This window comes from Rhinoraja longicauda, chromosome 7 (genome assembly GCF_053455715.1).
Source record: "Rhinoraja longicauda isolate Sanriku21f chromosome 7, sRhiLon1.1, whole genome shotgun sequence".
Taxonomy (NCBI): domain Eukaryota; kingdom Metazoa; phylum Chordata; class Chondrichthyes; order Rajiformes; family Arhynchobatidae; genus Rhinoraja; species Rhinoraja longicauda.
Window position 1 is genome coordinate 18,030,007 of NC_135959.1, and position 16,987 is coordinate 18,046,993.

Below are 16,987 nucleotides of genomic sequence, written 5' to 3' on the forward strand. Positions count from 1 at the left end.
GAGTCCGGACATCCTTTCTCAGATATGGTGCCCAAAATTACTCCAATAACTCCAAATGCGGCCTGACCAGCGCCTTATACAGCCTCAACATTACATCCCTGTTTTTTGTATTCTAGCTCTCTTGAAATATTTCACTCAATGTAATCCCACTCTACCCGCTCCTTTTAACCACTTACTCTGTCTAATCCCATTCCCTTCTCACTCTGTACATGCTGACTATTTCTCTTTTTCTAACTACTACCTCACACTACTACGAAAACAATGATTGTGCTCTATAGCAAGAATTGTTTGTTCCTGTCTAAATTTTGTCTCGTTTTGACAGTGGGCACCATTGGTGCGTGAACTTTCTAGTGCCAGTCTTACCTTGGGAGTTGTTTCGTAATAAAACCTAATCTGCCACTAGCTGAAACAAGCCAGAGGTCATTGTGCAGAAAAGATTTATGTTTCTTTGGGAAGTCAGTGCTGGCTCACATTAATCTTCTGGTTTCCAAGGGTTACAAGGTTAAAGTCTGCAAATGGTGCTAAAATGTAGACTATCCATAATCTAATCATGAATCCAATTTAATGCGTTTCTTGGGTTGAATTACCATCGGATCCTATACATTTGGTCATCTTTTAAGTTCTCTCCATTTCCTTGAGTAGAGTCATGGGACACTGGAGTTCTGAACCATTCATTGTGTAGAGTCACTAAATTTCTTCTGGTGATTCAGACCTGTCTGTGGACGGGAATAGGAAGTGATCACTTTTTGCTTGGACAGGTCACAGTGTTCTGGACAAGAGAGCTCTCCTGGATTAGCTTCTCCTAAATAAATCAGATTTATTTTTGTTCTCTGCTTGCAGGGAAGTTTGCTGTCATGAGGAAAATATGAGTTTTTTTCCTCAAATTTATGATTCTCCTAGCTGTTTTAAGACGGGAATGGGAATGTTTGTATTGTAATGTGCAAGGTATTACAGAATGTGGATTTGACCGGATGGAGCAGAAGGTCTCTGCATGCTTGTCATTGTTCTTGAGCTAGAAAGTGCATTAGGTCTCGTACTGATTACTCCCTTGAGACGAATTCCACCTTTTTCTTGGCAACGGTGAACGCTAAGATCACACAACAAATCTCACTGTATAGTCTATACAACATGAAAACAAGGTTAAGGAACAAATAAAATAGTTCTTACCGTGTAGCCAACTTATGGCAAATGCTCCCACAGTCAGTGATGACTTCACTAAGTCTCATCTCCAGGTGGACTTTGCCCTGAAATGGCCATTTACATAATCATAATATAGTCAGTTCTCCGATAATTTTTTTATGTAATGAAAAAACTGAACACTTGCATTTCTATACATATTACTTCAGATGTCTTAAACAATTCATGGCCAATGACTTCCGTTTTTAAAGCAATCATGTAAAGAACATGGCATTGGGCGACACGGTGGCACAGCAGTAGAGTTGTTGCCTTACAACGCCAGAGACCCGGGTTCGATCCTGACCACGGGTGATGTCTGTACAGAATTTGTACGTTCTCCTCATGACCTGTGTGGGTTTTCTCTGGGATCTCTGGGTTCTTCACACATTCTAAAGACGTACAAGTTTGTAAGTTAATTGGCTTGGTATTATTGTAAATTGTCCCTAGTGTGTAGGATAGCGTTAGTGTGTGGGGATCACTGATCAGTGGGCTCAGTGGGCCGAAGTGCCTGTTTCCGCTCTGTATTTCTAAACTAAACTAAACTAAAATGAAATATTGTCACAGTTATGTTAAGAAATGTTCATTCTAAAATTCAAAATGTAAGAATGAATATATGTAGCAACTGTGTTAGGCTCCACAAAATAGGATAGCACAGATTTACTGCAATACTGCTCAGCACAAAAAGGTTGTAATATAAAGAAAGACGGAAAAAATTGTAGCCATTTTCGCGTTGAAAGTTGTGATTTGAGAGTTGAAGGCATGTGATGGAGCAGACGGAATACTGCTTCCAATGGCTGAGTCTAGACTAAAGAAAATTATATGTCGATCGTTCAAGAAGCAGAGAAATATTATTGTATTGAGAATAGTGAAGCTGGTGAATGAACCTCTGGAGTTAGTGAATCAAGGACCATGTCAACAATTATGAAGCTACAAGGAACTGCATTTGCTGGTTTAAAAACAAAACACACAAAGTGCTGGAGTAACTCAGCGGTCAGGCAGCATCTCTGGAAGACACGGATATACATGTCTTCCAGAGATGCTGCCTGATCTGCTGAGTTACACCAGCACTTTGTGTTTTTCTTTAACAATTATCTTCTTCTTCTTATCGTGTCCACAACATGCTAGATATTGTGTTTCAGCCAAAACTGAACACAACTCTCAGCAATATAATTTTTCTCTGCTAGGTCATCAGCTTTGCGTTTGTGCTCCAATAGAGGACATCTCAATAGGTGATCCATAGTTTGCGGTTCAGTGCCACAAATGCAGATGACATCTTCAGTGTCTATATAACCCCACTTCTTGAGAGTCGCTTTAAAACGATCAGTACCAGCTCTCAGTCTGTTGAGGCATTTCCATTCAATATGATGAATATGTTATGGAAATAATGATGAATATGTTTGAGAGAACAATGATGAATATGTTTGAGAGAAATCTGAAGGAAATTGGCAAGAAAGATTTGAGAATATGGTGGTTGCAGGAGGTAAGGAGAATGTAGGATGAAGGGCCAACTACAGCATTGACAGCAGGACAGACCAGTAACAGACAACAAATGACCTGTAAATGGCAAGCCCTATTACTTAGTTAGTTAGTTTATTATTTTGTGACATGTTGTGAAATACAGTGAAAAGCTGTAATCCTACCCAGTTAAATTGTGCTATACACGAGTACTATCAAATATAAGTAAAAGAGTGAAATGGTTGTTGAGGATAACAGTCGATCCTCTTCTGTGACAGCAGAGTCGCTGAAAAGGTCAGCTTTCCAAGTAAAAATTTTGAGGAGCATAAGACAATAAAGGAAATGAAAGAGAGGGTTATGGGGAACAAGAGAAAGATAGAGAGAGGAGGGAGGGGAGGAGAGAAACAGGTAGTCAGATGAAGGGCATGAAAAAGAGAGACAGACACAGAGGAAGACAATGAAGGAGGGAACAAGAAGTGAAGGAAGCAAAGGAGAAGTAGAGACGGGAAGTGAGAGAAAAAGAGAGACGAGAGAGGAAGAGTGGAAATTAAGTTATGCATTAATTGTGCTGGTGGTGACTCTGCCCAGGGGCATGTCTGACAATGACCACTTCCTGTATACCATGACTGAAGAGGAAGGAAAGCTGTGTGCTTTGCAAACTCTCTCAGCCCCAAACCAGCCTGTTGCCGGAATGAAAATGATCACCAAAGTTGGAAATGTGAGAAGAGGCAGAGAGCACCGTACTTCAAATGTTGGATTCCATCTTCATATTTAGAGATACAGCGCGGAAACAGGCCCTTCGGCCCACCGAGTCCGCGCCGCCCAGCAATCCCCGCACATTAACACTATCCTACACACACTAGGGACAATTTTTACATATTACCCAGTCAATTAACCAACATACCTGTACGTCTTTGGAGTGTGGGAAGAAACCGAAGATCTCGGAGAAAACCCACGCAGGTCACGGGGAGAACGTACAAACTCCGTACCGGCGCCTGTAGTCAGGATCGAACATGAGTCTCCGGCGCTGCATTCGCTGTAAGGCAGCAACTCTACCGCTGCGCCACTGTGCTGCCCTTACCAAAATATTTACCAAAACCGATAATTTATTTCACTGTGGAGGTGAGGGGCCTGTCATAATAATCGGTAAAATACTTTCAGCTCTTTGGTCCACAAAATATTCACCTGTGACGAAGGATGATTTCAGTTGCAGTCAGTCAGATCCCTTAGCCGATGGCCAAGCCACAACTGGCTGTGTGACATGTGGAAATAGTCCAAATGCAAAGGCTGGCCAAATCTGGGACCTAAATCCTGACCTACCAGTCCACAGTGCAGGATGCAAAGCTTGCAGGTGCCAGCTCACCTGACTGCTGCTCCTGGCAACTCCACAAGCTAATGACTTTTTAAACTCACTTCTGAATGCGGAACATGGGTACAGTTCTCCCGATACATTGGTGTGGTGAGATGTTAAGGGACAGGAATAGATACGTGCTAAGCATAGTCACCGTAATGGACCAGATGGGTTAGATTTGTGCTGAATGTTCTGTGTAATCTTGCATGTATGGTGGCTCCACTTCCAGTGTGGTAGTTCTTTGGTGGGAATGCCACTCTGAGAAACAACTGGAGTCCACCTCCACCTGAAGTGGAGATTATTCCAATCCAAGGGAATTACTAAATCATGGGACACACTAGAGGGAGAGTGATGCAATGGAATATTATTTTTTTCTCTCTCCAGTGCAAGCATTTTTTGTTTTTATTTGAGCGTCTGCAATTTTTTTAACTTTTCTATTAAATTATGTAGAATTTTTCGTCTGCCCCGGAGATCTCTCCAGCTCCCTTCTGAATATGTGTCACGAGATCTTGTGTGTCCTTGATTAATGGGAGGATGGAGAGAATCCACAATGGGATAGGGTTAGGGTGGTTGGGAAGGGAACACATCATGTTACACTGTTAAAGTATGAGCTTTAAAATATTTTGCAGTTGTTGACGTACAATGACCATTTAAAAGTGTTAAAAATGGCAGCCTTTTCTTTCTCCCTTCCCTTATGTGGAAAAAATTCAATGTAAATAGGGAGACTAACAAGTGGACTTAGGTCCCTGTTCCAGCTGGGCGTAACCTGTGTATTCGTGGAAAGCAACAATGGAAATAGGCTGTTACCAAAAAGAGGAACACTTCAACGGTGTGACCTGCTGCATTAATTATCCCCCTTCCCAACCACCCTAACCCTACCTCATTGCAGATTCTCTCCATCTTTCCATTAATCAAAGTCATAAAAGGTCATGTGGCACATCTTCAGAAAGGAACAGGGAAGTTCTCCAGGTCTCAATGGAAATTTTCTACATTATTTAATAGAAACATTTTAAAAAATGACAGAAATACTCAACAGGTCAGTCAGCACTGTGGAGGGAAAAACAAAATTAATATTCCATATCTCTAACCTTTCATCCCAATACTTACCCTGGTGCATGTGTTGCAACACTTGATGCTCTCGGCCAATACTTTCCCGAACAACATCTTCAAGTATTAATGTCTTATTGCTCTAGCAGGTTCTTGGAAAGTGCAAGTGGCTGGCTAGTGTACTTCTGACAGTGGCTACTCTCGATTAGTTCCTCTGCTCCTTGGGACATCTCAAATTGAGAAAGGAACTACAGGAATAGACATCTTTCTTTTTCTTGAACTCACCTGAACTTCTGAATCGGCGTCTACCGGTTGCAGTGGGAACCAGGTATCCCGGTTGTGATAGTTCTGAAGTTCATCCTTCTTGACAGCAACCTTCCCTGCAAGCAGAGAACAGGATACGTACATGATCTTGATCTTGTCTTTCCAGAATACCCCCACCAGTTTACACACCAACTCACCTGCCTCTTGTAAAGACACTATCCCTATGAGTTTAGCTGATCCTTACGTATCACCCCACCAGCCTCTGCAATCAACACATCTTTCTCCACCATTTCCACCACCTTCAACGTGATCCCACCACCAGTCACTTCTTTCTATACCCACCGCTTTCCGTCTTCCGCAGAGACCGTTCCCTCCTCCCTTTGCAACTCCTTCGTTTACTCGTCCCTTCCCACCCTAACCATCCACTCCCCAGATATCTTCCCCTGTTATCAAAGGTGATGCAACACCTGTCCCTGTATCTCCTCCCTCACATCCATCCAGGGACGCCAGTAATCCTTCCGAGTGAGACAGAGATTCACATGTAACTATTCAAACCTCATCTACTGCATTCAAACACTAAAATAACATATAATTAACAGCAAAAGCAGCCTGCTTTTTGTGCACGTATTGACGTCTGCTCACATCTTAAAACATGCATTTTCTGCTAAACTGCACAGTATAGATTCTGAACTTAGCATTACAATCCATGGAAACCATTCACTGAGTAACTAACGGCAATATTCACATCTGCTTCACTTCCTGAAATTGTGAAATCCTGAATCTCCTTTCTAATGGTTTCATGGTGAATACAAAGATTTTCCAGCTACTGACCCATTTGCATACAATGCATTCAGAAAATATTCAGACCCCTTCACTTTTTCCATATTTTGTGACGTTACAGCCTTATTTTAAAATGGATTAAATTCATTTTTTTACCATCAATCTAAACACAATACCCCATAATAATAAAGAGAAAACAGCTGTTTAAAAATGTTTGCAAAGTAAAATTAAAAAGAAATAACTGAAATATCACATTTACATAAGTATTCAGACCCTTTACTCAGTACTTGTTGAGGCACCTTTGGCAGCGATTACAGCCTCAAGCCTTCTTGGGTATGAAACTACAATCTTGGCACACCTGGTATTTGGGTAATTTCTCCCATTCTTCTCTGCAGATCTTCTCAAGCTCTGTCAGGTTGGATGGGGAGCATCGATGCACAGCTACTTTCAGGTCCCTCCAGAGATGTTCGATCAGGTTCAAGTCCCGGCTCTGGCTGAGCCATTCAAGGACATTCACAGACTTGTCATGAAGTCACTCCATGAAGTCATTGTCTTGGCTGTGTGCTAAGGGTCATTGTCCTGTTGGAAGGTGAACCTCCGCCCCAGGTCCAGAATGCTCTGGAGCAGGTTTTCATCAAGGATCTCTCTGTACTTTGTTCCGTTCATCTTTCCCTTGATCCTGATTAGTCTCCCAGTTCCTGCCGCTGAAAAACATCCCCACAGCATGATGCTGCCACCACCCTGCTTCAGCGTAGGCATGGTATTGGCCAGGTGATGAGACTTGACGCTTGGCATTCAGGCCAAAGAGTTCAATCTGGTTTCATCAGACCAGAGAATCTTGTTTTTCATGATCTGAGTCCTTTAGGTGCCTTTTGGCAAACTCCAAGCGGGCTGTCATGTGCCTTTTGCTGAGGAGTGGCTTCCGTCTGGCCACTCTACCATAAAGGCCTGATTGGTGGAGTGCTGCAGATATAGTTGTCCTTCTGGAAGGTTCTCCCATCTTCACCGAGGAACTCTGGAGCTCTGTCAAAGAGTGGCCATCGGGTTCTTGGTCACCTCCCTGACCATGGCCATTCTCCCCCGATTGCTCAGTTTGGCCGGGCGGCCAGCTCTATGAAGAGTCCTAGTGGTTCCAAAGTTCTTCCATTTAAAAATGACGGAGGCCACTGTGCTCTTCAGAACCTGCGATGCTGCAGAAATTGTTTTATACCCTTCCCCTGATCTGTGTCTCGACACAATCCTGTCTCGGTGGTCTACGGACAAGCCCTTCGTCTTCATGGCTTGGTTTTTCTTCTGACATGCACAGTCAACTGTGGGACCTTATATAGACAGGCGTGTGCCTTTTCAAATCATGTCCAATCAATTTAATTTACCACTGGTGGACTCCAAACAAGTTGTAGAAACATCTCAAGGATAATCAATGGGAACAGGATGAGTGTCATAGCAAAGGGTCTGAATACCTATGTAAATGTGATATTTCAGTTATTTCTTTTTAATTACTTTACAAAAAATTTTAAACACCTGTTTTCGCTTTTTTATTATGGGGTATTGTGTGTAGATTGATGATTAAAAAAAAAGAATTTAACCCATTTAAAAATAAGGCTGTAACATAACAAAATGTGGAGAAGGTGAAGGGGTCTGAATACTTTCTGAATGCACTGTTAGTCCTTCTTCACATTTGGCTTTCATTAGCTGTAGGTCTTTCTTTGGTTGTCATTACCAGCAGGCTCATTGCGCAGTGTGACTCAGTTTTCATATCTTGAACTAACCAACATTCCTTCAACTAAAACCCTGAAACGTACAGAATCGGGAACAGCTTCTACCCCTCCATTATCCGGCTTCAAACCAGATTTCCTTCCATTGTTGGTCGGTGAACTTGGTGGGCCGAAGGAGCTTTTCCGCGCCGTATCTCTACGCTAAACTAAACTAATGCCAATGCGTTGAATTTTTTAACATGGGGAGGATGGACCGCCACCTCATGGTCCTTGACAGAGAAAGACCTGGATCCAACAGCATGCACTCCACAATATTTGAAGTCCTTCCCTGCAGCAGCCATCTTCTGCCTTCTCAGCGGTGCTCCACCTGCTGGCCAGCCAATATCCTCCGCCTGTTTCACCGCTGAGGTCTTCTTGGGCCACACTTTGTCAGGAACCTCCTCCTCAACTTTTTTGCCATGGGTAACCCTGCCAGTCCCATCATCAGTGATCGTGTAAGTTGCATGTAGGTTCCACAAGCAATTCAAATGGCATTTTAACTTTTAATACAATTATATTTAAGTACAGTGGCAAGGAAGTTTTACTGCAATTGAACAGGGGCTGGGTAAGACTTAAAATGGAGTATTGTGCTCGGTTTGAACTTCTTGCCTATGAAAGGAATATATCCATGCTGTAGTGGAACGTTGTGAAGATTCACTCAATTGGTTTGCCGCATGTGGAGAGATTGAGTAAAGTGGTTCTTTATTCCCTTGCGTTAGAAGACTGAGAGAAGATCTCATTGAAACTTGTAAAATTCTTAGTCTTGGCAAGGCGAGGAGCGTAGAACCATGGTTAGGGGAACAAAATAATAAATCCTTGCCAAAGACTGAAAATAGGTTGGTTCCCGACAATTATCTACCTCACCTATCATCGGAACATTCATCCATTGGTTTCAAACGGTTAAACATCACAGTTCAGCTTGGATTTATGAGGTTATTTAATTTACAATTTCTCTTTATGTCTTAAAGTGATGAATAATCTAATACTGAGTCACTTTGTGAATAAATAATCCAGTATAACCATTCCTCAGACTTTTGACCAAGCTTCACATCAAACCTTCATTCAGACGGTTCTGATGAGCACATCTGGTTATACCCATCAGCCAACCCCCAATGCATAGCACACATCTTCCATGGCCGCATCCTGTTTGATTGCTGATGGATGCTCAAATCAAACCGTTACTTGAATTTCTCACTCACTGCACCATTTTTAGTTGTGAAGTGTAGTTACTTTCAATGAAGTATGAATCAAATTGGAATATTCTGTTACCTTTAGTTAACATGTAATTGCACTTAAAACATCTAAAATAAATGGAATTAACCAAAAGCCACAAAATGTTAAAATGTTATAACATTCTAAAGAGCTCTCTCAGTTGGACATTAAAGTTAACATGATACTATTTCGAAGAGATGGAGCCAAGTTCTCTCTCGAATCATTAGCAATATTTATCCCCACCCAACACCACTGAACCAGAACATCAATAGACAATAGACAATAGATGCAGGAGTAGGCCATTCAGCCCTTCGAGCCAGCACCGCCATTCAATGCGATCATGGCTGATCACTCTCAATCAGTACCCCGTTCCTGCCTTCTCCCCATACCCCCTCACTCCGCTATCCTTAAGAGCTCTATCCAGCTCTCTCTTGAAAGCATCCAACGAACTGGCCTCCACTGCCTTCTGAGGCAGAGAATTACACACCTTCACCACTCTCTGACTGAAAAAGTTCTCCCTCATCTCCGTTCTAAATGGCCTACCCCTTATTCTTAAAATGTGGCCCCTTGTTCTGGACTCCCCCAACATTGGGAACATGTTTCCTGCCTCTAATGTGTCCAATCCTCTAATTATCTTATATGTTTCAATAAGATCCCCCCTCATCCTTCTATATTCCAGTGTATACAAGCCTAATTGCTCCAGCCTTTCAACATACGACAGTCCCGCCATTCCGGGAATTAACCTAGTGAACCTACGCTGCACGCCCTCAATATCCTTCCTCAAATTTGGAGACCAAAACTGCACACAGTACTCCAGGTGCGGTCTCACCAGTGCCCGGTACAACTGTAGAAGGACCTCTTTGCTCCTATACTCAACTTCTCTTGTTATGAAGGCCAACATTCCATTGGCTTTCTTCACTGCCTGCTGTACCTGCATGCTTCCTTTCAGTGACTGATGCACTAGGACACCCAGATCTCGTTGAACATCCCCCCTTCCTAACTTGACACCATTCAGATAATAATCTGCCTTTCTATTCTTACTTCCAAAGTGAATAACCTCACACTTATCTACATTAAACTGCATCTGCCATGTATCCGCCCACTCACACAACCTGTCCAAGTCACCCTGCAGCCTTATTGCATCTTCCTCACAATTCACACTACCCCCCAGCTTAGTATCATCTGCAAATTTGCTAATGGTACTTTTAATCCCTTCATCTAAGTCATTAATGTATATCTTAAATAGCTGGGGTCCCAGCACCGAACCTTGCGGTACCCCACTGGTCACTGCCTGCCATTCCGAAAAGGACCCATTTATCCCCACTCTATGCTTTCTGTCTGTCAACCAATTTTCTATCCATGTCAGTACCCTACCCCCCAATACCATGTGCTCTAATTTTGCCCACTAATCTCCTATGTGGGACCTTGTCGAAGGCTTTCTGAAAGTCGAGGTACACCACATCCACTGACTCTCCCCTGTCAATTTTCCTAGTTACATCCTCAAAAAATTCCAGTAGATTTGTCAAGCATGATTTCCCCTTCGTAAATCCATGCTGACTTGGAATGATCCTGTTACTGCTATCCAAATGCTCAGCAATTTCGTCTTTTATAATTGACTCCAGCATCTTCCCCACCACTGATGTCAGACTAACTGGTCTATAATTACCCGTTTTCTCTCTCCCTCCTTTCTTAAAAAGTGGGATAACATTTGCTATCCTCCAATCCACAGGAACTGATCCTGAATCTATAGAACATTGAAAAATGATCTCCAATGCTTCCACTATTTCTAGAGCCACCTCCTTAAGTACCCTGGGATGCAGACCATCAGGCCCTGGGGATTTATCAGCCTTCAGTCCCATCAGTCTACCCAAAACCATTTCCTGCCTAATGTGGATTTCCTTCAGTTCCTCCATCACCCTAGGTTCTCCGGCCCCTAGAACATTTGGGAGATTGTGTGTATCTTCCTCAGTAAAGACAGATCCAAAGTAACGGTTTAACTCGTCTGCCATTTCTTTGTTCCCCATAATAAATTCCCCTGCTTCTGTCTTCAAGGGACCCACATTTGCCTTGACTATTTTTTTCCTCTTCAAGTACCTAAAAAAACTTTTGCTATCCTCCTTTATATTATTGGCTAGTTTACCCTCGTACCTCATCTTTTCTCCCCGTATTGCCTTTTTAGTTAACTTTTGTTGCTCTTTAAAAGAGTCCCAATCCTCTGTCTTCCCACTCTTCTTTGCTATGTTATACTTCCTCTCCTTAATTTTTATGCTGTCCTTGACTTCCCTTGTCAGCCACAGGTGTCTCTTACTCCCGTTAGAGTCTTTCCGCCTCTTTGGGATAAATTGATCCTGCAACCTCTGCATTATTCCCAGGAATACCTGCCATTGCTGTTCTACCGTCTTCCCTGCTAGGGCCTCCTTCCAGTCAATTTTGGCCAGGTCCTGCCTCATGCCTCTGTAATCCCCTTTGCTATACTGTAATACTGACACTTCCGATTTTCCCTTCTGCCTTTCCATTTGCAGAGTAAAACTTATCATGTTGTGATCACTGCCTCCTAATGGCTCTTTTACCTCTAGTCCCCTTATCAGACCAGGATCATTACACAACACTAAATCGAGAATTGCCTTCTCCCTGGTAGGCTCCAGTACAAGCTGTTCTAAGAATCCATCTCGAAGGCACTCTACAAACTCTCTTTCCTGGGGTCCATTTCCAACCTGATTTTCCCAGTCTACCTGCATGCTGAAATCTCCCATAACCACCGTAGCATTACATTTGTGACACGGCAATTTTATCTCCTGATTCAACTTGCACCCTATGTCGAGGCTACTGTTTGGGGGCCTATAGATAACTCCCATTAGGGTCTCTTTACCCTTACAATTCCTCATTTCTATCCATACTGATTCAACATCTCCTGATTCTATGTCACCCCTTGCAAGGGAATGAATATCATTCCTTACCAGCAGAGCAACCCCACCCCCTCTGCCCACCTGTCTGTCTTTTCAATACGTTGTGTATCCCTGAATATTCAGTTCCCAGCCCTGGTCCTCTTGTAGCCATGTCTCAGTGATCCCTACAACATCATACTTGCCCATGACTAACTGAGCCTCAAGCTCATCCACTTTATTTTTTATACTACGCGCATTTAAGTACAACACTTTAACTTCTGTATTTACCTCCCCTCTCACATCGGTCACAAATGGCCCTGCCCTTAATCTCTTTTCCCCTCTAGAACTTCTGTTCCCATTCTTCCGAGAGTCTTCTGCAATATCTCCTGTATTCCCTTTAACCTCATCTTCATATTCACAATTTGTTAACCCCTCCCCCCCACTACTTAGTTTAAAGCCACAGGTGTCGCACTAGCAAACCTGCCTGCCAGAATGTTTGTCCCCCTGCTGTTAAGATGTAACCCGTTCCTTTTGTACAAGTCACCCCTAGCCCAGAAGAGATCCCAGTGGTCCAGAAATCTAAATCCCTGCTCTCTGCACCAGTCCCTCAGCCATAAATTCATACCCTCTATCTCCCTGTTCCTGGCCTCACCAGCACGAGGTACCGGTAGCAGTCCAGAGATAACCACCTTCGACGTCCTACTTCTCAGTCTTTTTCCTAACTCTCTAAAGTCCCGCTGTAGCACCTCCTTCCTCTTCCGCCCGACGTCATTCGTGCCCACGTGCACAACGACTTCAGGTTGATCGCCTCCCCTCACTAGGATTTTCTGAAGCCGGTCCATGATGTGCTGAACCCTGGCACCAGGGAGGCAACAGACCATCCTCAAGTCCCTCCTGCTGCCACAGAATCTTCTGTCCGTCCCTCGGACGATGGAGTCACCCACCACTACGGCTCTTCCTGACTTCGGTCTCCCCTGTCGAGTATCCTTGCCAACAGGTCCGCCACCCCGACAGTTCCCAAGAGGGTATACCTATTTGCAATAGGCACAGCCACTGGGGTCTCCTGTAGTCCACGTCCACGTCCACTCCCCCCTGAAACAGTCTCCCACCTTCGCTCGACCTGGACCCTTGACGTGACAGCCTCACAATTGGTCCTGTCGAGGAAACTTTCGCATTCCCAGATGGCCCTGAGGTCATCCAACTGCCTCTCCAACTCCACCACACGTCCATTCAGGAGCTGCACCTGGACACAGCTCTTGCAGGTGTAGCTCCCAGAAGCTCCAGCGACGTCCCTATCTTCCCACATCCTGCAGGAAACACACTGCACCAACTTTTCCGCCATTACCTTGTGTCTATAAACAGTTCAGGCTTAAAACAATTGTACCCTCCTCACCTCAGCCTCCTCGCCGAAGACTCGCAGCCAAAGACTCGCACTTTTCTCACTGGGCTGCACCCGAACAGGGCTGCACCCTTTTGCAAGTCTTGCTTATATCACCAATTAAATTGCCTTTGTCCAATTCACCAGACTTCTCACTTAAATGATCACACAAGAAGACACAGAGTGCTGGAGTAATTCAGTGGGTCAGGCATTATCTCTGGAGAAAATGGATAGGTGACGTTTCGAGCTGGGTAAGGATCGTGACATAAAACGTCCCCTATCCATGTTTTCCACAGATGCTGCCTGACCTGCTGAGTTACTCCAGCACTCTGTGTCTTCTTTTGTAATCCAGCATTTGCAGTTCCTTGTTTCTTCATCCTGCTCCTGATTACAGTAGCTTGCTGTTCATCAGCGGACTGCCTTGCATCAGTCTACATTTTATTGGTTGTATAGTGCACTGGAAAATCCAGAGGTCATGCAAGGTATTATAGAAATACTTAGTAACTGGGCATGGGAAATAAATATATCACAATAGTAAAAATGTGTAAATCCTCACTAAATCCATGATTAGGCCAGTTTCAAAATGTTAAGTACCGATCTTTAACTCCATTTAGCTCATATTTCTGGGAATATAAGGCCATTTCAAGATGGCCATTTCCCAATTGTGAGCTCTGAGCATGTGGAATCAGAGGACAACCCTGCTGCCATCATCGGTCTCCTCTGATTAAAGCCCAAGGCAGGATGACAGATTATGCAATCTGTTTATCTGAGCATACAGTCTGATGGTGCACGCTGGAAACTCTGTCGGTGAGGAAACATTGAGCAGAGTGAGGAAACATTGAGCAGAGTGATTAATGCTGGAACAGTCTGCATCAGAATTAAAATGAGAACAAATGTTGACAGGTTTCCAGATCAATGGGGCAGTAGCCTGAGTGGCTCGAAGAAAATCTCAAGCCTGCAGTCATCAAATGATCACATTTCCTCCAAGATCTCTGTGCTCCTTTATTTTCGACCTTGTGCAACTTTGATCCATCGCTGAAGGCCATGTCTTCAGCTGCCTAAGCGTTGGACTCCGGAATCGCCTCAATAAACCTCTCCTTACCTCATCTGGAATCACCTGTTCAAGATGTCTGTTAAAATCTATTTCTGTGACCAGCTTTTCATCCTCTATGAACGCCTCCTGATGTGAGTGCTTTATCCAAGAATGCTTCCACAAAGCATCATGAGACATTGTATTATGTTAAAGTTGACATCCAAGGCTCAGTCAGAGCTTTGTTGACTCCGAGTCAAAACATTGTGTGTCCGAGTGCCACTGTAAAGATAGAAGCAGATAAGCCCAGGCCCGTGGAGGACTGAGGGAATGCTGCACTGTCAGTCAGGTAGATCTGAACCAGTGGAAGGGGAGCACTGTCACAAGGGCTGTACCTAGGGCGTGTCATTCAGTTGAAGGAATAATGCTGAATCCCTCCAAAAGAGTTGGCACGGCATCAGTGAGTTGAATAGTTACATTCTGCGATGTGACAATGTTAAAAAATGGGCATCTTAAGTAGAAGTGATGAAAATCGAATTCTCGTTTGCATATGGCACTCAAACCTCACCTTAAATCTTGACTAAAAATGCTCATTCTTGGGAGCTGGAAATTGAAAGTCATGAAGCAGGTTGCAATCAGTTGCTCAAGTAACTACAGAGGTCTAAAATGATGAAAACATAAAATGTTGGAAACAGTCACCAGATCAGGCAGCATCTCTGGAGAAGGAGAATTAATGCTTCAGATTTCTTTGTCTGATGCTGTCTGGTTTGCTTGGTAGTTCCAGCATTTTGTGCTTCTGTTTCACAGTTCCAACATCTGCAGTTCTTTACCTTTCAGTCAGTGATTGATCGACATCTGGTACTGTGTGAAGTGTGCAGAAAGCTAACATGGAGCTTCCAGCCTTTAGGATTTCTTCTGACCACCTGGTTTGCAAATGTGATTCATATGGTCAAAATTGTTTATAGCACCGAAGGAGGCCATGTGGCCCATTGAGTCTATGCTGGCTCCCACAGCAATCCATCCCCCCTCTTATTTCCCTGCAACCTATTTTACACCTTCTGCTCCTCATGGTATTCCCTCAATATTGCCCCTCTCATAGGGCAATGCTCCCTCGCCACTGCCCCTCCAACAGTACAACACTCCCTCTGTACTGCAATGATAGTGGGCACATTGGTTGACATTTTTCACATAACTCATAGAATGATATCATGACACAGTGGTAGAGTTGCTGCCTAACAGCACCAGTGACCCAGGTTCGATCCTGACTATGGGTGCTGTCTGTACGGAGTTTGCATCTTCTCCCTGTGACCATGTGGGCTTCCCCAGGTGCTGCGGTTTCCTCCTACACTCCAAAGACGGACAGATTTGTAGGATAATTGGCTTCGGTAAAACTGTAAATTGTCCCTTGTATGTAGGATAGTGTTAGTGTATGGGGTGATCGCTGGTCGGCGCGGACTAGGTGGGCCAGAGGGCCTGTTTCCGCGTTATGTCTCTAAAGTCTAAAGTAAAGTAAAACTCCGGGAGGATACCAGAAGATTGGAAACAGCCAATATGACTTCCTAGTTCAAAAAGAGTGAAAGACAGAAGACAGGGAACTATCAGCCAGTTTGTTCAACAGCAATTACTGGCATGATGCTGGAGTCAATCCTCAAAGAGGAAACAGGTAATCACTTAAAAATGCTGTATATAATTAAACCGTGTCAACATGGTGTTGTGAAAGGTAAATCATGTTTGACAAATTTGCCCAGATTCTTTGAGGATGCAATGGGAAGAAGTGATAAAGGGAAATATATAGATGTAATGTATTTATATTTTCAAAAGGCATTTGACAAACTGCCATGAAAGAGACTGGTGCATTAATTAAAAGTCTATGGTTTTGGTCGAAGTGTATTAGAATGGTTTGAAAGCTGCTTGTCTCATAGAAAAAAAGAGCTGGAATAAATGGGTTTAGTTTGGTTCAGAGTTACAGCGCGGAAACAGGCCCTTCGGCCCACCGGGTCCGCACCGACCAGCGATCCCCGCTAATTAACACTATCCTACACCCACTGGGGACTTTTTTTACATTTTACCAAGCCAATTAACCTACCTACCTGTACGTCTTTGGAGTAGGGAGGGAAACCAAAGATCTCGGAGAAAACCCATGCAGGTCACAGGGAGAATGTACAAACTTCATACAGACAAGCACTCATAGTCGGGATCGAACCCGAGTCTCTGGCGCTGCATTCGCTGTAAGGCAGCAACTCTACCACTGCGCCACCGTGCCGCCCTGTGTTATTTTCAGACTGGAAGGAAGTAACTCATGGAGTACCTCAGGGATCAGTTCTTGGCCTGCAATTGTTCACGATTTACATTAATGATCTGGAGGAAGGAACAGCATGTAAAGTTTCCAAATTTGCCACTGATATGAAAATAGGTGGAAGGGCATGTTGTGATAAGCATACTGTGATTCTGCAACAGGATATAGATAGAGTGAGTGAGCAAAGCAGACTGATAAATGGAGTTTAATGTGGGGAAGTGTGAGATCATGCACTTGGGTACGAGAAATTAAAAGGCAGTATTTGAATGGAGAGAGACTGCAGAATGCAGTACAGAGGAATCTAGGTGTTCTAGTAAATAAATCACAAAAAATTAGCAGACAGGTCGAACAAATCAAAT

The 16,987-nt window shown here is 43.7% G+C and overlaps 1 protein-coding gene across 1 annotated transcript in view; it reads right to left on the minus strand.

Annotated features, from left to right (window-relative positions):
* rasa3 (RAS p21 protein activator 3) overlaps positions 1-16,987 on the minus strand; it is a 150,150-nt gene that overhangs the window by 48,702 nt on the left and 84,461 nt on the right. Inside the window, exons 4-5 of the mRNA XM_078402198.1 lie at positions 5,315-5,409; positions 1,168-1,244 (exon numbers count right to left, since the gene is read on the minus strand). Coding sequence (XP_078258324.1) covers positions 1,168-1,244; positions 5,315-5,409 — 172 coding nt within the window. The remainder of the gene's footprint in view (positions 1-1,167; positions 1,245-5,314; positions 5,410-16,987) is intronic.